The sequence below is a fragment of the Neolamprologus multifasciatus genome, chromosome 17, assembly GCF_963576455.1.
Source record: "Neolamprologus multifasciatus chromosome 17, fNeoMul1.2, whole genome shotgun sequence".
Classification (NCBI taxonomy): Eukaryota; Metazoa; Chordata; class Actinopteri; order Cichliformes; family Cichlidae; genus Neolamprologus; species Neolamprologus multifasciatus.
The window spans coordinates 34,532,180-34,556,942 of record NC_140455.1 but is presented as its reverse complement, the minus strand read 5'-3'; the positions used below and the strand labels follow the sequence as shown (position 1 = coordinate 34,556,942).

Sequence of the window (24,763 nt, the reverse complement as noted above, 5' to 3'; positions counted from 1 at the left end):
TGCATACTGGGGTAAATTGTCCAAAGATATTATGCAGCACTGTCTCTCCTTGCTCCAAATTCATGCCGTAAACACTTCAAGAGATGCCCATTATTAGAAAAGTGTTACCTCTAATTTCAATAGAACAAAAGCAGTTTAATGGAAAAGCTTGACATTTCCAAAAAGATTCCAATTTGCTTTCTAGCCAGGGGCCTCTGGAGAATATTTACACAACTCTCGTATTTGCATTACAGCAAATCTGAAGCTACAGCCACTAGACAGTACATGAAATGTGATAGAAGTATTTTTATGGAAGCAGTTTATGCTTTTTTGAAGAACATTTTAATCTATGAGTGTTAAATGCTGCTAGTATTTCTTTCTTTCTTTATGTATTTTACTTTAGCACTTGCAGAATTTACCAGGTGTAGCAGAACTTCTTGGCACACAGTGCTCGATAGACGGCAAAGATTGTTGTGGCATCCAGAAGGAATGCGGGTCTCCCATCACCGTGTGTGACTCTGCAGTTAACACTTTGTCCTTCTGCTTCCTGGGAACCATCATCATCCAGGACCTTGAGTCGTCAGTAGTCTCGGCAAAAGCCCAGCAGAGACTGAAGAAGTTCAACCTGCCAAAGTCAATAATGCTGCACTTTTACACCCACATAATTGAGTCTATGCTCACATCCTGTGCCACCATGTGGTACCCTGCTTTAACTGCGACGCAAAGGGCAGACTGCAGACCATCATCCTCTCTGCTGAGAGGGTTATCAGCTGCTGCCTGTTCTCTCTACAGGACCTGCACACCTCCAAGACACTGAGCAGGAAACATTATGGCTGATCTCTCCCACCTCGGACATCGTGTTTGTGAAATATATCCTGCCGCCCATCTTAGCCAAAACCTCTCACCACAAAAACACTTTGTTCTCGGCTGCAGCTCTGGCCTTATTAATGATGCCCGAGGCCTCTGCTGGCACAGACTCTATCCGACCTATGGCCAGTCTGTGAACACTCATCTTAGATTGTTACATTAATACAATGTCTGTATTCTTAATTGTTGCACTTACACATTAATGCTCTATTCGTGCCGAGGACATTTCCATTCGGCGTCTCGCACTTTATTTTTAAAACTCTACATCTCTTTTGTATTTTCTAATCTGTTTTTTATTGTTATTGCATTTTGACTTTTTGTTTTTAATTCAATTTAGTTTCACAGTTTCCACAGTGGATTTTCTTATTTCACTTTAGTTTTTATTGTTTGAACATGTTTTTTGTTTATTTTTTTTTATCACTTTCACTGTTTCATTTTGTGTCTTTTTCATTATTATTGTATGAAGGACAATATGATATAAAAACCCAGTAGGTGTCATGTGACGTTATGTGGTAGGCAGGTTTAGGACCCAAAGGATGGAGGGCAGGGGATTCATGAGTACGACACAAAATGAGCATTTATTGCTTGTTGGTCTCAAATAACAAATTCCTTTTTTATTTGTTTTTTGTTCGTTTGCTTTTTTTTGGGTGGGGGCGGGGGGGTCTCAAAGTAATTCCAGAGTAATCCAATAGGAAACAGAATTAGGGAGGGAACACATCCCAGGAAACACTGAGGCACACACAGCACCATAGAATGAGGCACAACGCAACAACGAACAGAAGAAAACTGAGGACTTAAACACCCACATTAAATAAGGACAGATGGAGACACCTGGGGGACAGAATCCAACTAACGAACCAAGGATAGCAAAACTCAACAAACACACATGGGACAAGAGACTATCAAAATAAGAAAAGAAACAAACACACACACAGACAAGAGACCCAGGCAGCCATAGGGACAGACTGGAGAAACAGACAGGGACCACTGAAGGGAACAATAAACATAGCTGGAATGGAAAACGAAGGGAAATGACTAAACTAGTGACAGATCTACATATATGATCTTAACAAGGAAACAGAAATGGGACAGATACAGATGCAGAGGATGACGACTGAATATCACATAACCGAGAAGAACCAGAAAACAAAAAGATTACTAAGGAACAACATGTAACAAAACCTGGAATCACAAGCAGACCATTACTTAGAGAATACAGAGGAAACATGATTATAATGAGGAATAAAACCAAACCCAATAAACCAGAATCGAACCCAGAGCAGAGAAACTAAAACCAGAATCACTAGATGACCACAAAACTGTCACAAAGGGACTAGAGACCAGTGTTGGTCAAGTTACTTGAAAATAGTAATTAGTAGGGGTGCAACAATACTCGTATGGATATTGAACCGTTAGATACAGTTCTTTCGGTTCGGTACGCATATGTATCGAACAATACAAAATTTTTTATTTATTTTATCAACTTTCCTTCTGACGGTGCTGTCTGTGTTGAGAGCTCAGTGGATCTGCGCTTGACAGTGCAGCCTAGGCGGAGTAGTCGAACGCAGATTCACTGAGCGCAGGGCAAGCTAGCGAGACAGAAGTTAAGCTCTCGTTGCAACATGGCAAATTGAACCTCCCCCACCCTCATTCAGATCTGGCGTTTGGAACTATTTTGGTTTTCATGTGACGTATGACCCTGAAGGTAAGCGCGTCATGGACAAAAGTAAAACAGTATGTTGGATGTGCCACGCAATGCTCAATTACATTGGTGGGAACTACTGCCTTAGCGCAGTTAGCTCGTTAACGTGTTGACACGTCCAGCCCCACGCACGGGGCGATCCGCGGTAGCTCGTTAACGGAGATTTGCCGTGTTGTGGCGTTAACGTCATTTCAGATTAACGCTGACGGCACTAGTGGGAACACAATGAATATGACTGCACATTTACTCTGACATCATCCTAGTGCAAAGACAAGTGGAAGCAGACAAAAACAACAAGCACGCATGCTACAAACTTTACCCAAGTCATCTAGACAGCCGTTAGCACACGATTCTCCTTATGGGGACCTGATATGTTTAATATGCTGCTGAGAGTATAGCCCAGAAGAAGCATATAGTATAGCTTTTATTTTGGAAAGACGCATTTCTCTGTAATAAACTCTCTTTTCCAAAGATGAGTGATTTCTCCATCAATTTATTTTTTTATTACTTTGTTGTTTCAGCAACATTACATTTAAAAACTGTACTTTTGAGTTAAAATATATATTTATAATTTTAATAAATGACAAATTAAAAAGGCATGAACATTTTTTTGTACCGAAAAAATATCGAACTGTGACACCAAAGTATCGAACCAAACCGAACGTGAATTTTGTGTATCGTTGCACCCCTAGTAATTAGTTACCAGTTACATAGTAAAGCAATAGACCTGTCAGCCCAATTCTATTTGTTGCCAGTATGCATCATATAAAATGAACTAAATGAGAAACAAAACTTTAGAATATCAGTTTATAGAAAAACCAGGAAATACATAAAGTAATGAAAAAACTCAAAACACTGGGACTTTATAAACCCAGGGAACCTAACAATATGTGCATTTCTCTAAATGTCAAACTCTTTCATAATGTGGCAAAGATATTATAGATCATGTCAGGCTTATTTGGACTTAGAAGTTTGATTCGATTTACTTAAAATTTAATTTTCTTTATATTAAACAGGAGTTACACGTTGAAGCCGGTAAATCCCTCAATAGCTTTTTCTGACCTTTAACTCCATAAATTAATGAGTCTGTTAGTCTTATTGTTGGATATAATTAGCATGAGACCACCCCTGATTTCATAAATATCATGACTTTATTACTAACACCCTTTTCATTTGAAGCACTGATCCTGTTGCTTCCTGAATATTTTTGAATAATCAACGAGGCAGTTTTCTCACTTTGTACTTTGTTTTTTCCCCCTTTGCTCTTTTCTTTCCAGAACTCTCTATTTCTGTCTTGCTCACACACTTGCTCATGCTCTTTTTGACACTTTTGTTCCCTCAAACAAGATCTCGGTGTTCATTGTAAGTGGGAAGAGGGTCACAGAGAAGCCCCGAGGAACTATGGAAGAGCCAAGTAGTCTACAATTTTAAATACAAGTGAATCAAGACATGCGCACACACACACACACACACACACACACACACTCAGAGGCTGATAGCTGTGAATACAAGCCTGATTGTAAGCATTTGTAAGAAAGGACAAAAGAAAGTGTATCTGCCTTTGGTGTCACATGGATTTGATGTCAGTGTGCCTTTTGTTAAGCAGAATTATAGTTATGAGCTTTCTTTTCAATGAAAGTGCGTGCGCGACTGTTTCTCTTTGCGTGTCGGGGCATGACCAAGAATAGGCAGATTCTGATGTTTTTATAATGACAACTGATGTCTCATTCAGATAGTCCACCTTCGTCAGGAATATAATGAAAATGACGTGCGCGTGCATGCGTGTGCGTTACACCGTACAGCCCAGAAGTGGCCCAGTCTTAATTAGCTGTCTCTTGCAGACACTAATTGCATATCCGTGTGTCTTGATTAGAGGATTCACAGCGTTTCCTCACACACAGACGCACTCACACGCATGCAGGAAGACGCAGAAGAAGAGATGCTCCTGACGTGCTTTTCAGCTTAGGTGTTTTTGATAAACTAAAAAAGAGGAACGTGGTTTGGAGCACGATGATGAGCTCAGAGATGTGTATTCATTTAAACACAGGCTGTTTTGTGTTGCTTTACTTGATTTCAGGAAACACGAGCATCAGGATACGCTGTCGTTTCACCCATATTGTGCTAATTTGTCATTTTCATACATATCGTCCTGGAGGAGCTTGAGCTTCCAGCTCTATATCACATCTGTCACACACGTGTGTCTGTGCATGTATGCGTTTGTATGTAAGGCACAACTGTGGGATACATTATTCATCTATTGTAACTATGCAATCCTTTCGATTGCCACCTGCGCATTATTTTATTTCTGTCAGAATAATGATTGCAGCTTTCTGAAAAATAGCAGAGCGAGAGCAGGCATTTAGGAAAATAACGAGCATGGGAATCCAATTCGATGTCCCGCCGGAGTGGACCTAGCTCGGAAGAGTTGTCATAGCGACACCGATCCTGGGCACTTATCATAGAGGGTGTCTATGTGAGTGTCTCATGCGTATTGTTGCCGTGAGACGACACGATGGAGAGTAAGAGGATACCAACAAGTAAAATGGGCTGTATGGACAGTGATCGAGAGTTTTACAACTTTGTGTTGTGTTTTCCTTTTTCTGTTACACCATCGTTCCACCTCGTGTGTGCTCAGTTACGCTGAATCCCAAAACCAATAACATGAAACTGGTAGGCGATGAAGTGTTTGTATGTTGTTCCTTATCTGGAAAAATTATGAATACACACAAACTTTCACCGCTATGTAAGAATCACCTTGTGTTTGTTCAACCGCTGTTAAGGCATCTTTACATTCAGAAGCTACAAGTGTGGGAAAAAAATTCAACCACCTGTGTAGTGATTAGCCTGGCGATCATATCCGGTTGTTAAGTCTGACGTCACTAGCCGTGTCTGGGCCTAAATTCTGCTGCAGGTCCATATATCAAATGGTCACTATGGCATTACTGAGAGCTGAAAAACTGTCTAAAGTCTTTCATCTTTAATAAAATGATCAGCGTTCTGCTCTACCAGGTGTAACAATTGAGTTTAACATCCAGGCATCCATGAAAACTGAATTTATGACATTTAACGGAGTTAGAAGTTAGCAGGAAGTTAGCTTGCTAGCTTCTATCTAAATACAATATAGCATGTCCTGACTGCGGGGTTCTGGAAACAAATTAAAACGTACAGCTCTGTTATCACTTCCAACATAAATGAAGACAGAAAACTAAACAGCAGTGACGTTTGTAGTGTTACTGAAGTTGGCTAGCTGGTATTTAATGATGTGCTACGTGACCGCTAGCGACACAGCTATGTTAGCATAATATAAACAAGCTAACTTTTTTCCACTCGATAAAAGTTAACGTGAGTGTTCTCGGTGGTCAGGAACAAATGTAATCGCATGGCAGGATGCTGTAAAAGGACCAAACTTCAGCCAGGAGGACAACTGAGATAATCCAGCCACAATACGAGGTTAGTCATTCACTGCTGCATGGGCTGAGCTGTAGTTACATCCTAAGGTTTTAAAAACTGAGCTTAAATAAATGATTAGCGGTAATAAAAGCAGAGGGAGGTCAACAGTGATCACTGACTGTTTTAGGAGCTTTTTGAGATTAAATAGAAGAAAATACAAAACATTAAACATGTTAACAACACAAAAGCCATATTAAACGCAGACTACTTTAGGCCCGGAAGTAGGATTCGTCGCGTCATCACTTAACAACCGGATAGAGTCAGTTATTACTTTTAGGGGGCATTCACTTTTTCACACAGGCCTTTGTAGGTTTGCATTTTTCCCCCTTGATAATAAATGCCCTGATGATGTAGAAACTGCATTTGTGGTTTGCTTGTCTAATATTTGTTTGATGATCTGAAACATTAAAGTGTTACAAACACGGGAAAAAAAAAGGAAATCAGGAAGCGGGCAAACACTTTTTCACACCACCACCGTTTGAGCGCTATAAATGAATCCCAAGCACTATATGTATATATGTTGATAATCAGGGACACTTGCATTTTATAGTAGTTACATTACTATAATCATTGTAGTAAGATGTACTCGTGTACAGTTATTGTGCAGTGCTAGTTTAACACTTTATAGATACAGGCATGTTTTAAAGTTAAATCTGTAGCTATGCTGTGAGTATTTGTATATCAAATCCTGCTTTTCCTCTTTGCAAAGTACTAATGTGTCATTATGAAATAGCCTAAAATAATGGGACTTGTGTACTGAAGCTGAATCGTTATTTAAAGCCAGCAAAGGATTTAACAGAGGTGCTGATGAAGGTTGATGATGATCTATTTCGTAGTTGACTGGAACCCACACAGCTCAACATTTTTAATTAGCTTAGCTCTTCTTTTATGTCCAATTTGCCAACAACCCTCTGCTCTGCTTTTATTGTTTCATGCTGCCACTGTCGAACCGTAGCACAAAGAGCAGGAAGTCTATGTAAATGAAGTAATTACTTTAGATATCTGGAACTTGAGAGCTGTTAAATGTTATTCTGAAACTAGTGAAAATTAGATTAAGGGGTGCAAAGTCAAGTGGAAATATGGAAATGCAGTTTTGTTGGCTGTGTTGTTCGTTAGGCGCAAGTAAGCTGTAAGTCATTGAAAACCTTCTCAGGTCTGTGAGTGGGAACACTGTGGGTCTTTCCGTGGCTTCTGATTTTCTGAAATCAGAGTGTCTCAAGTCCTCTTCGGGTATCATTGGTGCTATTTGTTCATGTGTACTTGAGCAGACATGCATAATTGCAGTCAGCCATTCAGATATCAGTCATTTACAAGAGGATGTTAACAATCCAAAGACACTACTTTGTACATGTTCCGCATCATCGCTCATGCGGAAACAAAGCAGTAAAACGTGTGAATCATACTTAAAATTCACAAGATCACTTCTGCTGGAGGCTTTACTGCGATTTTAAGCAGACTGTTGTTTTAAATCAGTATTGCTTTATTGATTTTTTCTCCCTGTTGCTCTTAATCCTTCCTGATCATCCATCTCTATGCTAATGTCATCTGTAAAGATCTGTTTTTTCCCAGCTTTTCCTTATTGGAATTCTTGTGTTTGGACTACATACAAGCCTATTTAGATTGTGTTTAGTGTTTAGTGTTTCATCATACGGCTGCTAGGCTACAATCTAGCGTTTTTAAGCTCCACCTAAGAATCACTGCCGGTGTCCAAGCAGCCAAAGAGACTATAGTGGCAAACATTATTAAATTTGTTGCATTTGGATGAATCAGGGCTTTATTTTTATCATTCTGTCTGCCTTATCCTCGTTGTTACAGTCCTCTCAGTCTTGTGTAGACCCACCTCTGTGTGCTGCCTGGATAAAAAGAAGAAAAACTACATATTAATTTTACATTTCTTTTTCTTTTTTACACTTTATAGCACAGGTGTCGAACTCCAGGCCTCGAGGGCTGGTGTCCTGCATGTTTTAGATGTGTCCTTGATCCAACACAGCTGATTTAAATGGCTAAATTATCACCTCAACATGTCTTGAAGTTCTCCAGAAGCCTGTTAATGAACTAATAATTTGATTCAGGTGTGTTGAAATAGGGTGATATCTAAAACCTGTGGGAAACCGGCCCTCGAGACCTGGAGTTCGACACCCCTGCTTTATAGTCTCTGAAACAACCATATGGCGTTCCATAGGATCTGAGGTTGCAGGATCTGATAAATCCATTTCTAAAACGTTTTACTCTCGGCCCGTTATGCACGACACCAGAGTGAAATAGAGAAGGACTATTTGAATTACATTCACACAGAGGTCCTAGACCCCAGTTCTGAGCTGACTTAATGACTGTGAGAGTCTTTCCCAGCGAGGTGAGTGTCTCATAGGAGCTCATCACATTCCTCTTTGTCAGAAATGTAGGTTCTTTCAAAATCTGTGTCAAATTATGTCATCCTGCGCTTTCTCACATGCACACAGAACGTGCTTTTACTACATCAGCGAGGGAGAACAGAAGATTTCTCTGCTGCAGTCCTCACGATTAAGAATTTATCCATAATATTATTATTAGTTTTTCCGTGAAGCCCTCAAACCTACTGAGAGTTTCAGCATCTTACAGACCATAATTTTCCTCTCATCTCGCTCATTTCCAGGTGCAGCAAAGCTTTCAAATGCTGATAATCTAACACTACATTTCCAGGGTCGTCAAACAGCTAACACTCAAAGTTATCGACAAGCTGCCTGACATAATAAGCAGTCCAGAGCAAGTAACCGCAAATCCACGAGGAGCTGGGTGGGTGTCCAGAGCTAGAGGAGAGGAAATGATTGACTTGCATTTGCCAGGATCAGAAAGAAAACTCTACATGAATGGGAGTTGTGCTCTGTTTGCTAATGCATCAGTTACGTTAGCTTGATTAGGTTGTAATATGTAGTTTATGTTGCATGTGTCGCCTTTTCTCAGCCCACATTTTGTTACATATTTAAATAAATGTAGGTGCAGTTCAACTTTTTCAGTGCCAAAATCGAGAACACTGAAAGTTTTTGGTCGTGCTCGTGTGTGTGTGTGTGTGCGTGCAGTGGGACTGTTTAAAGAGCATATTTGTTTAGGAGGAGGAGGTACAGTAAATGGTGACTTCACCTTGAAAACCGTGATGTTTATGCAGAGAAAGCGCTTACACGTAAAACACCCACACCGACATGCATCGCCTATTCTCACCTTCCAGTCTTTGCTACAGCTTCTGTGCCCTTCCCAGGAGCAGAAGCTGATTCATGTGTGGACTCGCACACAAACAGCACATAAACACAAACACCTTTTTGCTAACAGTATATCTTGGAAATGAGGTAATAAAACATGCGAGTGATGTTTTTCCTCCCAGTTCTGCTTGTAAATCTAAAATTCCTGATTTTCTGGAATACATCAAAGGAATATCAGCAAATTTGAGAGGTGACAATCACGAATATTAAACAGCTTTGTCTGCTTAATCAAATGTAATCACTCGCTTCTATGATTTGCTTGTGCTTTAGGGCCTTTATGTGTCCGAATGATCCCATGAGCTATGTTGTCAGTGGAATTTGCCCCTTGTATAGTGAACCAGTGCAAACTGGTCCTGGGTGATTGCAACTGCAAAGACTACAATGATGACACGTTACCCTGTCATCATTGTAGTGGGCATTGTCTGTCGGCATCTGAGTAGAATAATAAAATATCAAAATATTCAGTAGAATATCTTCCTGAGATCTCCCAGGTGAGGGTCTTAGAGCATGTCTTGCTGGGAGGCTGCAAAGCAGACCCAGGGCACGCTAAGGGTTCGACTACTTACGTCATGACCCAGATAGGTAGGTAGACGGACGGACGGACGGACGGACGGACGGACGGATGGATAGATAGATGGAAATATTGGTAACAATATAAAGCATAAGGCGTGTTTCATGGAAACTTGTAGCAACAATACGTAGTGTGTAATCAACTGCGATGAGAGAAAAACATCTCAACACTGGCTGGGTTCATTTTCAGAAAAGAAGCTTTCTGTCTGTCTCCTGTGGTTGACAGTGAGCAAGCAAACAAACCTGACACATTTTCACACAGAAATACGACTGACCGTGTGTCTGTGCAGGACGGGAGTGGTTTCAGACACACATGGAAGTCCCCTCCCTGCTGTGAGAAGGTCACAGTCCCACCTGAACCCTTATGCGGGATGTCTAGAAACCAGTGCCACTGTTATCAAACAAGCTAAATGTTTTCACTGACTGCCCTTCGACTGTATAGACTGCTCTGATGGTAATGGACTGGTTCTTGTATAGTGCTTTTTTACTCTTCTGAGCACTCAAAGCCCATTGTTCTAAGTGCTGTAACATTCACACACATTCATACTCCGATGGATGCATCGGAGAGCAATTTGGGGTTAATAGACTAGGGGAAGCCAGGAATCGAACCACCAATCTTCCGATCAGTAGTTGACCTTCTCTACCGCCTGAGCTACAGCCACCCTGATGGCAGCTCGAGTAAGGAAACGTGAGCCGTCTTCCTGTACTTTTCAACTTGTCATTTGACCCTGAAGCGTAGGCGGAAGAATACATGTGGACAAAATACTGTGGTGATGACAAATACGCTGTTGGTGACTGTAATCTCATGTTTTGCTGTGTTGTATCATAAACAGAGGCATTCCAGGGAAGAAATGCGGGACCATTATTGTGAAAGCTGAGGAGCTGAACAACTGCAGGGTGAGAAAGTGACTTCTACCTCTGTTTGCTAAATGCTGCATGTGTCCGTTTTCTCTGCATGTTTCACTTTGTACAAGTGCTTAAGGCACTATGGAAAATTAAAGTTACCAATCCAACTTTTTCCTTTTTCCACATAATACTAATACTTGACTTTTGCCATCTGCCGAGATTGAATGATTTATACTGGCACAGTCTGAATCATCATAATTAATGTTGGTCCAGGTTCGACACAGTGACCAGTCACCTTGCTGTGATCTTGTGGTTTAGCACCACGGACACACAAAAACCAATCCCATGTAACATTAACCCCTCCCCTCCGTTTTTATTCCACATCAGCAGGTTTTTTCCATGCTGCAAAACTATGACATCACAACAATGTGAAAGGAAGCATTCCTTCAAAGGTGTGACCCTGTGCTCTTTGTTTCCTTCATAGTATGCTAGCTCTGCTGCTAGCAGAATAAGCTAACTGCATTATGACGGTTATTCGATTCAGCCTTATGAGTCACGATTGGATGGATTTCAGGTCCAAAAATTGTAATGATGCTTCCCCAGTTACAGCAGCTGTTTGAATGTCGGTCTTAATTTTGAATGAAAAATGGCGTACCTCTTTTTAGTGTTGGCAAGAAGCTGAACTGGCTCGAGCTCCCTTTGAATATCTGTTTCATGCAGTTCCCGAGCCCACAAAATAGAGAACCGAGGTTTGCAGATTCAATAAAACACAACTGTAGACAATAAGCTATACAGTTTTTGGATCAGTCTATCGTCATTTATTTTTCTTTACAGTTACTTTGTGCTATCATAGTCATATTGAGAGGAAACCCATATTATAAACGATGCTGCAATCAGAAAATTCAGCCTTCCACCCTGACTTAATATATTCCTTTCACTCTCTCCTCATTAGGAATCAGTGATGATGCAGTTCTGTGGAAACAAGTTGGACAAAAAGGATTTCTTTGGCAAATCCGACCCCTTCCTGGTCTTCTACAGGAGCAACGAGGACGGCACGTGAGTTCCCGTCTCTTCATTGCTTCGCGCCCCCTTTGCTCCCTCTCCTCTTCCGGGTCTGGTTTAATCCTTCCCTGCATCCAAAGGAAATTGCTTTCATTGATTTGCCTCAGATCAAAAGCCATCCTGCCTGTTTAAGCATTTATGTGAGTGACATGTGGAGACGCTAACATGAGCAACGTGCGCACAGATGTATGTGAGTGTATCTGGAAGCAATAGGATAAGGATTTTGTGTGTGTGCGCGCACATCCGTTTTGTTTGTGTTTTCAATCCAGAGCGCCCCATGAACACTCCTCTCCATCCTGCAGTGTGTTACAAGTCAGATAAAGCTGAGGGTGGGAGATATCAAGTCCACTTTCTAGCTGAGGGACTAATGAAATTAGCTTTTTTTCCCTCTATGTCTGTGTGTTTGAGTATCAGGAAAGTACTGTAGCGTGCACACTCTTCCACTCAAAGTGGTAGGAAGTTAGCAGGATGTCTCTTTAATTGAATATTCTTGTTTTTATTCCTGCTTATGTTTATTTCTTAAATCCATCTTTTCCTTTCTCCTGCTGCTGTTTCTGTGCTCTGCCTTGCCCTGGTGGAGCTAGAGATGCTCGAAAGCACAATAAGAATGAATAAAATGATGTTATATTGTTTTGTTTTTGTTTTGTTTTGGGGTTTCTGAGCAACAAACTTGGAAGCTCCAACAGTCATCCCTGCGCTACATTTCACTAACATGTACGAAATACATGTGACGTCCAGTTAGTGCAAAATCTTGGAGATAGAGTAAATTGGGACAGTCAGTTACAATGGGGCTGATCTATACATCTCAGTTCTGTGCTCGTCTGCATTTATTATGCCACACTTTTGCAGCAGCTGCTAGAGGGAGAGCTACCGTAGCGTGGAGGAAGCTAAGAACAGTGTGGAGGGACTCGGTGGCTGCAACGCCAGCAGCTTTTCTTAGTGTTTCTGCAAACTAACTGCAAACCTCCTCCTTCTCCGTTTTTCTGCCTCTCGCTCGCTCTCAACATAACAGGTCATCCACTCGATTAATGTTATCCTCACTTCACCTGTGTCTTGTCAGCTCCACTTCACATGTGAGATGTGTGCAGGCGAGCTCAAAGTGATGCCCGAGTAGCATGACCGTAAATGACAGCACTATCTGGTAACCTGCAATGACTCTCCCGCTGAGCTGAAATGACACCAGTGTAAATAAATTAGCAGAATAATGGAAATCAATCTTCTTGTTATCCATTTTCTTTATCTTGGTACTTCCGTCATATATGTAGTAAGGAATAGAGCTTATTGGTCTAGCAGTGATAGCAGCAGTAAACCAAAGCCGGGAAATAGTATCGTAACTACTCGGACAAACACCATTAAGCTGTTTTGGCTGTTGCACTGTCCTCACTGCCTCTCCTCCTTGTTGTCTCTGCAGGTTTACCATCTGCCATAAGACAGAGGTGGTGAAGAATACACTGAACCCTGTTTGGCAGGCTTTTAAAATCCCCGTTCGTGCTCTTTGCAACGGTGATTATGACAGGTATGTCTCTTTTTTTAGACAGCAGCTATTATGGCGGGTTAAGTACAATGCAGCGACCAAGACGGCCATCTGAATCATCCAGGGGAGTTCTTTTCAGTGTGAAAGGCACTCAAAAATGCCATTTTCAGTAATACATGCACCTCTGATGATTTCAGTGTCTGATGGCCTCTTCAGGCTGCGTAGCGCTAAAGCATTACATGGGTGTCTGTTCCTTACTTTCTCTCCCATCTGCTTATTTTAGAACAATATTATCTATAGGGGTTAATTAGCGTCAATTATTGTGTCACTTTTTTATTAGGGTTCACTTTAAATCACAGAAGCTGCCCATCATAGAGCATTTTCATTATGATTAATTTGTGAGGTCTCTTGTTTTAAGCCATGTTTTGGAAATAATCCTGAAATTGATGTAAATAAATGTGACAGTGAAAATATATTTACTGTAGTTTGTAAGGAAATTAGCATTTGTTAAATTGAGTACAGTGCGAATGAATAATGCATGATACTGTTTGCAGCTGCCAAGCTTAAATATTACATTTGTCAGTTTCAGCAGGAGGGAAAAGTTGATGAGTGTAGATGCATGATTTAGTTTTCCTCTGGAAAAGTGTTCGACTGTCATGTTTTATAGTCAGATTACTTCATCAAAGTCGGTACATGTTTATACATTTGAAAGCAGCGTAGCGGTTTGACTTCTAAATGAAGCCTGTGACTGATGTGTCATCCAAACGATGCTTTTAGAAATATGCTTCATAGTTGCTTTGGAAGAAAGAACATATTATTTTCTGGTGGTCAGGTTTATATTTAGTTTAGTGGGGTCAACGCACAAGAAACAGACTGCTAGAAATGGTTTTGTCATACCAGGATTAAGTGAAGCAAAGATCCAGAGAGCAGAATTTCTTCATTGTCTGCACTCACACACACTATATGTCCCAAAATATCTGATCTTATTGTTTTTTCCATTGATTTAGAAACTGATGTTTGTTTTCTCTTTAGATTTCTTTGCAAAAAACTGGCGATGAAACAGTTTAACTAGTTAAGCGCCTCAGTACCGGGGGCAAAAGGGACGAGATCGCATTTAATCGGTTAAACACAAGGTCAGAAATATGTGTAGCATCCACAGAAACATCTGAATCTCAGCTAGAATCTCATATAAACCATTTCTACAACCACCAGAAAAAGCAAAGACACCAAACGGTTACGTGATTTTCTGGAGTTAAATGTGAACCAAAGCATATTTTCAAAGGTGTTATATGCTGGAAAATACTTTTAAAAATTAGGCGATGGAAATTAAAATTGTTCTATGTTTGAGTCACAGTACCTTTGACATAGTAACATTTGCAGTAATATTTACACCTCTGATGAAATCCCACAGGTATTAGCTTTATTTTGATACCAAGGTTGTATACACGGAGTTCGTAATTGCAGAGAAATACTCCATTTATTTTGGGCAGCAGGAAGCTCAGAAAACCCCGGGGGCCTAACAGGTTAAACATGAGCTTATTTGAACAAATGGCAAGAATACTTATTCGACCGGAGGCAAAAATGTATGAGTCCACTCCTTAAGATATCTACATATTTTGGTTGGATGTTTGTTAAAATTTCAGGCAAGCAATGCCATTGCTCATGTTGATGTAATCTGTTCGAATCAAAGCAACTCTGCAGGGAAGGGACAGCTTTCAGCATCTAATGTAATGTCTTGTTCCTGTCACACAGGCCTAGAGAACTGCTTGCAAGTATCTGGCAACCAGTGGTCACTAGAGGAAAATGTGTATTTCCTGATAAGTCGGTGAATAATTGCTGGCAGCCGCTAAAGCCACAGGATGCAGGCTTAGAGAAATGTCAGCGATCTGCTGATAAACACTGATTTTAGGGAAAAGTGTGCATTTCTGGAGGTTGCTGTCAGCGGCTAGTGTGAAATTGGTCACAAAGTGGTTTACAGTGATGCACCGAAAACTTTCAGGGGATTACTTTGATTGCATTTGGAGTCACCAGATGAATCATCAGTGCAATGAAAGCTTTAAAAGTGTAATAGTAAGGCAAAGCTTTTGCTTTGAAGATAAAATGTCTCATTTTCTGCTTTGCTTCAGATTTTGTAACTATCACTTTGCTGACGGTGTCTTCTATATAAAGCTTGGGTGACTGTGGCAATTTGTAAGCAACTAAAGCAACAACAGGGATCATCACAGCAATCGCCCTGTTGGTGACAGCCAGCAACCACTCACCCACCAGTTAGAGATACATTTTTCTCTAGAGGGCTAGTGGGTCTCAAGGCCTCTGAGTCTTTAAACAAGCTCTTCTTAAAAGGCTACCCAGCATTTAATTCAGCTTTCTTTTAAGAAATTGTGAACTTTGCCAAAGATGAGCATGTTAGGGAAATCTTTCTCACCAAACTCATGCACAGCCAGGAGGAGAAAAACTGAAACTGAGCATTTACAGCACCCTGAACATCCATCCATCCATTCGCTTCCGCTTATGCTTTTCAGGGTCACAGGGGGCGCTGGAGCCTGTCCCAACCCTGGATAGGCCGCCAGTCTGTCGCAGGGAGAGACAGACAACCATTCACACTCACATTCACTCCCAAATGCACAACTATGGGCAATTTAGATTGATCAGTTAACCTACCCCCACTAACTGCGTGTCTTTGGACTGTGGGAGGAAGCCAGAGTACCCGGGGAGAACATGTCACCGTGCTGCCCACTAATATCTACACCATATTAGTAGTAAATATATGCCAGAATATAAGGAGGAACATTATAGGTCCCCTTTAAAAGTTTTACAATTTAGGCATAAAGACAAAGCTGACACATTTTTGCATAATATCCTCGAATATCTTAAAGAAACATCGCTATGTGTAATTATTTGTTGTGCAACATCTGTTTTACTTTACATCTCAGCAGAAGTCCAAGACCAAGTGAGAAAGCAGATTAAAGCAGATAAAAGTGTGTGCCTCTCTTATGACAGCCATGTGAGTCCCGTCTCCTGTGTCGACAGCAGCTGTGTGGGAAAAGGGCACACAACAGGGTTTAACATAGCTAAACTAACAGACTGCAGCATCGATCTGAAGTTTGGTCCAGTAAGCTTACTGGATGAGGTGAGACCCAGCGTGCCTTATCAATAGAAGAGTCAGGAAGCTCAGTGGACTCGCACACAGAAACACAGACACGCAGGAGTTGAGTGTGTGTTTCTACAGTCTGGGAAAAGAGATAACGGGGAGCTCAGGCTGGCAAACAATAGGGAACGGTGTCTGTCTTGCTCACTCTCACTCAAGCACACACACAAACATGTACATTGAGGCTGTGAAACTGCTGTCAGTTTCTCATCACATCATCAAAGCTCACCGTGACAGGATGTTTCCTGCTGAGCTGTGGCACAACACCGACTTAATAAGACACCCGCCTATATAAACACATGAAAATACATTTATGCCAGACAGATCAGCACGCACTTGTACCTCTCCAGGAGACAACGTTACGCCAGCCAGGAAACACACTCATCATCAGAGTGCTCATCATTATCAGACAGCCCATTCCCACTCCTTATCTTTACAGCTTTCTTTCCTTTAATGTCCATCTGTCTCACTAAGCAGCTCTAAGGCCCATTAATGACGGTTTGCATTTCTACTCTTTCTCATACTGGGAGATAAAAAGGAGGGAAAAAGTGCAGTTTTGGCTTTGATTTCAAATTAGATGCTGCAAGTTTAGAACGTCGTACAGCATGCGTGCTCCCAAACTGCTTTTCACCGTGAAAACAACAGCCTTAATCGACTGGGATTATATGAGTACTCATTCTCGCCAGCAGAGTGTTTTTTGCCCCACCACACACACACACACACACACACACACCCTCCATGTGTCACTCCCCTTTGTCAGGCAGAAATAACCCTCATATTGCAGATATTAGTTGATGGCATGATAGCGCAGCATTATCTGCCTCCTGCAGACTGTTCTGTTTTTATTTATTTTTCTCCCAGCTTCCTCATAAGCTACAATAGGATGCGGAAAATAGATGTATTTGGAGATGAGGTGTACAGTGACAGGCAAACAGTGAGTTGGAATAAAGATAAGCTGCAGAATGGATCTGCTTCCACTAAAAGCTCCATGACATAGATGAAAGAAATTGGCATTCTTCTGGTCTCGGTGTACTTCATCATTTTGCAACATTGTGTCTTACTTTTTAAATATGTTGCATGGTGCAAATAAGCATTTTAATGCCTCCAGGAGTATAAAATTTAGCTGCACACCAGCAGAAAAAACAAGCGAGTTGTTTTGTTAACCTGATTCTAATCTGCTCCTCTCCTAACAGAACAATCAAGATCGAGGTGTACGACTGGGACAGAGACGGCAGGTAAAGCTTTTACATTACAGGCTCCAGAAGCTCACTTCACTCAGCTCACGTAAGGTGTAAATACTCTACAGCTGAAATAATAAATGCTGGCATTCCTGTGCTGCTGCTGTTGCTTTTAAAATCAGATTTACAGACATGTGTTTTTGCTGTTTATATTACATGAACATTTTCAAATGGTACAAACTTCAAGGCCTGTTGGACTGAATTTTTTTTCAGGAATATGTAGTTGTGTAATGCTACAATTGTCACGTGTGGAGTGTGAGTGAGGTGGACATAGGCGAGGAGATGGGACTGAACTTTAAACAAAAAGCGAGCCTTTTGTAGCTGATGTCAGAAGGCAAAACAAAAGCTAAGACGAGTGCAGAGAAGACAACTAAACTGGAAAACACACTATGAAAACCTATGATACTAATTACTATACAAAACTATGAAACAGTGATTAAGCTATGACACTGAAGACTAAGTCTATGACTGTGACTATGACAACAGTGAAAACTGACGACTATGACGAGACATAACTGGGAAGGTTACACCGACAACGTGACACTGAACACAGGAAGAAAGAGGACTTAAATACACAAATGAGGAGATCGGGGAGGTGGAGACACATGAGGAAACAGCTGACAAGAATGAACATAAACTAAGCGCATAGAACATGGAAACAAGACTTTCAAAATAAACAGGAAACATGACAAGACGCAGACATGCCACGAACTTGACAACAAGAACCACAGAGACATGAAACCTGACAGGTAGACACACAAAGCAGGGAGACTTAGAACAGGGGAGAAGACACAACTAGAACACTGTGAAACTAGAACACAAATGAATAACAAAATACGCTAAAACTCAAACACTGGGTCACACGACCCTCTACCATGACAACAATCATACTAGAGACAACAGTAGTTGGAGACCACGAGATGACCACATTTATTGTTACATTTTGCAGTGAATGTCAATCCCTTTTCCTTTGAAATCGTTGCTTTGAAAATAGCAACAGGTCTGCAGCCACTCACAGCTATTTTCAAAGTGATAAAATGCAATAAAATGGCAATAAGCTGGAGTCAGTCTGCTATCTTTTGCTTTCTGTTAATTATTGTTGTTAATTATTTGCAAACATTTGCCAGTCGGTCTGAGAGTGACTGCAGACAGTCTAAGTTGGATGTCCCTAATGTTAAGATGAGTTATGAACACATTTCCACCTTCATAGGGTTGTTATGAGAGGGGAAAATTATGGTGGCCCTGAGAGGCCAAACGGACTGCAACTTAAAACACTGGCAATAAAAAAAACGCTGCAAAAGCCCACAAAACACAATGGAAATAGGAAAAAACAGATTTCCAAAAGCACAAGGGAAGTGTTTCTGGGGAGACAATAACCCGACGGACCAGTTGCAGGAACCAAAATATGCTAAGAATTGCATTGGGAGACACTTAAAAAACTTAAAAGAAGTGGAGGATATATCGATTTTATGAGGAAAGAAAAGATGAAAGGTAAGCGTGTTAGCTTAACTATTAGCCTAAAAATCCGTTATCAGTAATAAATGAATCATGATAAAACACGACTACCATATTTTGGTTCCTGCAATTGGTCCGTCGGGTTATTGTCTCCCCAGAAACACTTCCCTTGTGCTTTTTTCCTATTTCCGTTGTGTTTATTTTGCTTTTGCAGCATTTTTTTTATTGCTGGTGTTTTCTTAAGTTGCGGTCCGTTTGGTCTCTCAGGGCCACTGTAGAAAACAGCTATAGAGACCAAAACTTTTTGATTCCTTCTCAAACTGCAAGCTTGTTTATTTCTTCTGTTAAGCTGAGCATTTTAATATGGTCGTCTAAAGTGATTAACTGGGTTCAGATTAGCTTAATTGGTGTAAAGGTGGGGTACAAATCAATATCTAATAAGGTGTTCTGCACAAGCAGTTGATCAGGAACAAGACAGTAAAGTAATAACTGTTAAAGCTCAGGATAGTTTTCCAGAACTGCTGAGTGTGACTGTAAGGCTTTCAGGGCTTATTGTACAGATATTAATCTGATATGCGCTGATAACCTCAGCGCTAGTAATCACTGATAAACAGACAGCAGTGCCTCTCCTTATTACTTCGTGTCTTGATTGCATTAACATTCAACATGTCAGCTTCCTGCACCCAGTTAATCCCTAAATCACACATAATTAACAGAAGTCTATGTTTTCAGTAGGTAAGAAAGCTGAGTACACAACTGCTTAATGATGAGTCTGGATTCTGGCTGCTGGCATTCAGACAGAAAGAAAACACATTTGTCAAGCTGTAGTTTAACAGTTAGTTATTTCTCTATTCTTTGTACTTTGGAATCTATTCAGTTTCACTCCTAATCTGAGCCATAGTGTGTTGGTGTATCTTTTTCAGTGGGGAAGAAATGCTGGCAGTGATTTTTGTCCATGAAAGTGTTTTAATCCTGCTTTAATCCTCCGTAACAACAAACCTCCTAATTGTTGCTCTGAGGTGTATATGATGTTGTTTTTTTCTGGGATTCTTATCATTTCATGTTGATTTAAAAACTTCAAACATAAAATGGAATCTTGTTAAATCACAAAATGACAACTTCTTCAAGTTTTTTTTTTCTTTTTTAGGTTTTTTGGCTTTTTAATGATCTCTGGATTAGAAACTAGAAAAATTACATTAAAATTAATTGACAAGATTGAAGTTTTTCTCAAGATCTCTTTCTTGTCTGCTTCCTTCTTCATTTCTGTTTGTAGTCATGACTTTATTGGAGAATTTAGCACCAGCTACAGAGAACTATCCAGAGGACAGAGCCAGTTCAACGTCTATGAGGTGAGTTTTTCCTGCATGTATAGGAATGTTAGTGTATTTAAATTCAAAGCTGAAGCTCCTATGGAGACCAGTGTACAGGTTTTACAGTGTTTTTTGGGGGTTTTTTTTGTCTGGAACCTTTCTGCTGAAGTTTAACCTTATGTGTGATGTCATGATACCAAAAATGTAATTAGTTCCAATCCAAGGACATTTACAGCATTCTCAATGCTCACTTTTGTACTGCAAAAAAATACACTCAACTTTAAATAATGTAAACAGTAAAAAAGAGAAACAACTGTACAGAACAGAAAGTGTCAACGTTATATTTTGGTAACAGGAATGGCTACCAAGTATCCTACGAATGCTTCTAGAAGATATAACATTAGTTACACTATGTTAGCTTAAGCATTTATATAATCTTAGCCATTACTAAAATTTTAGTCTAGTGAACATGAATGATTTCACAATAATAATGTCAGCTGTCTCAAACACAGGATATTGAATGTTAACTTCCTGAGACCTGAACTCTTTCATGGCGTGCATTTTTAATTTATCTTTGCTATTTGGGCTGATTGGTACCTGATGAATGTAAAAACAAAGAATTATCTTTTCACCAGATTTTGCTCTACAAAGGCCTGATATGACATATGAGGACATTTGTTCTAAATTTTGATAGAACAGTGGCAGTATAATGTCCTGGTAAGTGGATATCCGGCCCTTGTAGAGCAAAATTTTGTATTGTGGTCTAGACAACCCAAAATGTGATGTTCACCTACGTCAGGTCCTAGGAGGTTAAAACAAGCTGAATCTTCCTTTGAGCAGATCTAGTTACCAGACTTTTAAGTGACAATTTTGTAAGGATAGACTAAAGCAGTCGTAGGTGTACACAGTCCCCATCAGTTCCAGAGGAACTGCAGCCTCAGTCAATACACTGAAAGAGTACAATTGTGTTTTCTGAATTTGGCTTTCACTGAAGTCAAAATGTATCGTAAGTGTTAGGGACTGACTCCAAGCCAGTTTTAATAAAGCCAGTAATTTGAAGCTACAGATTTTCACAGATACAGTTGATGTTGTTGCTGATAGCATGAACTTTGCAGTAGATGGTATATATCGCAAACCATTTTGAAGCCTTAAGTTCAGCATTATATCTATCACTATATTTGGGCTGTTGCAAAAAATGATGACATTGAGATGAGAGGGTGAAGTGCTAATTTATGAGCTAATGCTAGCTATCATGGTTAGCAAGGTGCACAGATACTGTTTAATTAGTGCAAACATTCAAATAAAAAAGCAAAATTTCACTCACCAAAGATGAAAATGCAAGTTTTGTTGGTTGGTTCAATTATAATAGAGCGAATGTCTTTAAAAGTAAGTAAGTAAGTAAAAACAAGTCGCTTTGACTTGAGGCGTTAAGAACTAATAGCAGCGAGTTTCTGTTTGTCTAACTGTAAGGGCAATCTTTATTTTACTGCATATACAATATGAAGGATTAGGAATTGCAAATGTTACTGACATTTATGATATATAGTCAGTTACAAAGCTAGTGTAAAATTCAAGAAAGAGCAGAAAGAGAGTAGACCAGGAGCTGAATCTTCTAGTGAGTTTTACAGTTTACATTAACTTGCGTGCTTTATAAACCCACTGTTAAAAGCCTTTTCTTTGTAAACACATATCAAAGTTCATCCTGTAGTCATAAAGCTAATAGCCTACACCTAAACAAGGTAACCTCTGACCATAATTTACTGTTGGATGCTGCCAAACACAAAGGTTTCTATTACAACTGCAGCCGTTCATCCTGAGTAATACTGAGAGGCAATTCAACAGCAAATATCGAAAAATATCTTTGCAATAAAATAGGAGAATAGAGATTGTTTGGTACTCACATAAAAAGTACTGAACCATATGGCCACATATATTATGTGGAGAAATAATTGGGGAAATTACTTGCTTGAAAATTTTGAAAAGTGTAAATAATAATAATAAAATAATAATATCTCCTGGCAGAGTGAACCAAAACTAAGCCGAAACTCCTTTCCATTCTGCCTGGCTGTCTGTGACACACACACACACACACACACACACACACACAATCTCTGACAGTTATGATAGATCGCTGGCTTGTCTTCTCCCAGGAAGAGTCAACATTTCTTGATTAACAGGGCACCACACAGAGAAGAACGCACACAGGGGAGTCTCATTTTAAACAGCTGCTGTTTGCCTAATAGTCCTCAGATGTGCGTGCACATACACACACACACACACACACACACGTCATTTTGAGGTTTCTGGCCTTTTTCGTGGTACTGCTTAATCCTCGACTTGCAGCAAGTGAGACAAAGACTTTGCAGTGTTAAATGCATTTTGTTTGTGTATCTCTGTGTGTATTTGTGTCACAATCACATTTCAATTCACCTCCAGAGCCAAATGCGTCCTTGCGGGTGCCAGTCCAAAGTGAACCAAGGAGAAATGCATAAATCCACACATTTGTATGTTGTTTCCCTGAGGCCTTCTGTCTTCCTGTTTAACCTTGGCACAGCTAAATTAGACCATAAAGCTCAGATTTAATATCCACTGTTTGGCATTCAAAAGGAGGTTGTGTCTGGTCCCCTCATCACACGAGTCTCTGAACTCAGCTGAAAAGTGTTTTTTTTTTTTTTAAATTCTTCTTTATGAAAAGCTTCTTCTTAAAAAGTAAGTCAAGCTGGTTCAGATGAATTGAAAATCTGTTTATTGTAAGAAGGATATCTGTGAAATGACTGTGCTAAGTGGCTTAGTGGGTTAGGAGCACTGTTCAAAGGCAATGGTCCTAGCATGGTAGCTGCTGGTTTAAGGAAGGAAGTATCTGAGGACCCATGAAGGGGATATGAAGTATACTGCAAAGCCACCTCAGCTATCACATATTATCCCCACAAACTGAAGCATTTAGGGCCAAGCATGCTTTAATTTTACAGAATCTAATTTGTATTACACTGAAGGATGTTGTTATGTTTGCATATAAAGTGAAGACATCTCCCTTGACCTTTGTGTAAGTCACGTGCTGTAGACTATTGAGTATTTTTATGAGCAGTTTGTCATATTTGAGGAAGCTTTGTAGGAATGCACCAAAAGAGAATTATCAGCCCCTTTATTTCCCAAAACTCTGTTGAGATGGTTTAACAGTATCTTTGGCTGTGACACTAAATTATGTTTGGAGAAGACGCTCTAAATGTCCATTGCATGTTACCTTCACAGGAGGAGATGGTGCACAGATGTTAAAAATAATATTTAAAAAATAGCCGCTGAGTATAATGTAGCTCTTACCAGATTTAGCAACTGAAGAGCCAGATAATTCCACCAGGAGTTGGCGAGAAGTTATTATGCCTGCTTTTATCAGAGGGCTGGAAACATTATTTTTAAGTAATGTTAACATTGCTCTGTATCTGATACTGTTTGTAACCATTAAAGCTTGACTGATTTAGTAGTGGGATGATATTAGCTGTTTGCTGATCTATTGGTATCTGTGGCGGGGGGCGTGGTGTGCTGCCTGGCTGCAGGAGAGGCGGACTCAGTGGCAATCACGCCTCGCCAGCTTAAAACAGATGAATTGGTTCCTGTTGTTGTTATTGGTGTTTGTGTGTGGCGGCTGAAAAACTGCAGCCGTTTATAGGATCCAGCAACCAGTAATAAATTATGCTGAAAAGTGTTGAGATGTGGTTCTCATCTATATAGGTTCCCCCAGTCATACAAGCTGTTTATTCTCGTTTACGTGCCCCACCCTCGCTCTCTCCCCTTTTCAATTCTTTAACTTCTTCACTTCTATGGAGTACATGGGGATCTGCCAGTCCCCTTTGAGGCCTTCCCCCGAACCACAGCTCAATTCATGTTTAAGCCTTTCACCTTTATCTGCTAAAACGCTGTTGAATATAAATGGGACGTGAGCCCAGCTAGTGAAATATTTTTTGGGGCCTTTTTCTGGCTTTATTTGCTATGTGACAGCTGTGTGCAGGCAGGAGAAGGACCCAAAGTGCAGACTCAGAGACAGAAAGTACCTCAAAACACAGCTTTAATGCTGAACTCAAAAGGGTAACAAAACTAGGAATACAAAATACACTTACACAGACAGAACACACAGCTAGATAAGGGTCGATCGTGACACGAACACAGAGAAACACAGGGCTTAAATACACAGAGGGAGCAATCAGGGAATAGGTAACAGGAGGGAAACACAGCTGGGGCAAATCAGGCCTAACGAGACAAAGGAAGCAAAACCAGATACATTAACATCAGACATGGACCTTCAAAATAAAACAGGAAACATAACACAGACTGAACTAAAGACACATGCTGTGTCCCAATTCAGGGTCTGCACGCTTGAAGTACGCATTTCAAGTGCGATTACGTCACCGCCACGCGACGACGGCTGTCCCAATTC

The 24,763-nt window shown here is 40.4% G+C and overlaps 1 protein-coding gene and 1 long non-coding RNA gene across 3 annotated transcripts in view; both read left to right on the top strand.

The window, feature by feature from the left end:
• Positions 1–24,763, top strand: part of LOC146499732 (copine-8) — a 134,943-nt gene that overhangs the window by 69,428 nt on the left and 40,752 nt on the right. For both annotated transcript variants that reach the window (XM_085137749.1, XM_085137748.1), the window contains exons 7-11: positions 10,635–10,698; positions 11,600–11,703; positions 13,121–13,225; positions 17,525–17,566; positions 20,298–20,373. In XM_085137749.1, the coding sequence (XP_084993875.1) occupies positions 10,635–10,698; positions 11,600–11,703; positions 13,121–13,225; positions 17,525–17,566; positions 20,298–20,373 (391 nt within the window). The remainder of the gene's footprint in view (positions 1–10,634; positions 10,699–11,599; positions 11,704–13,120; positions 13,226–17,524; positions 17,567–20,297; positions 20,374–24,763) is intronic.
• LOC146499733 (uncharacterized) lies at positions 20,380–22,494 on the top strand. Its single transcript, XR_014870168.1, has 2 exons — positions 20,380–20,856; positions 21,144–22,494. It is a non-coding gene; the product is annotated as an uncharacterized LOC146499733 (long non-coding RNA).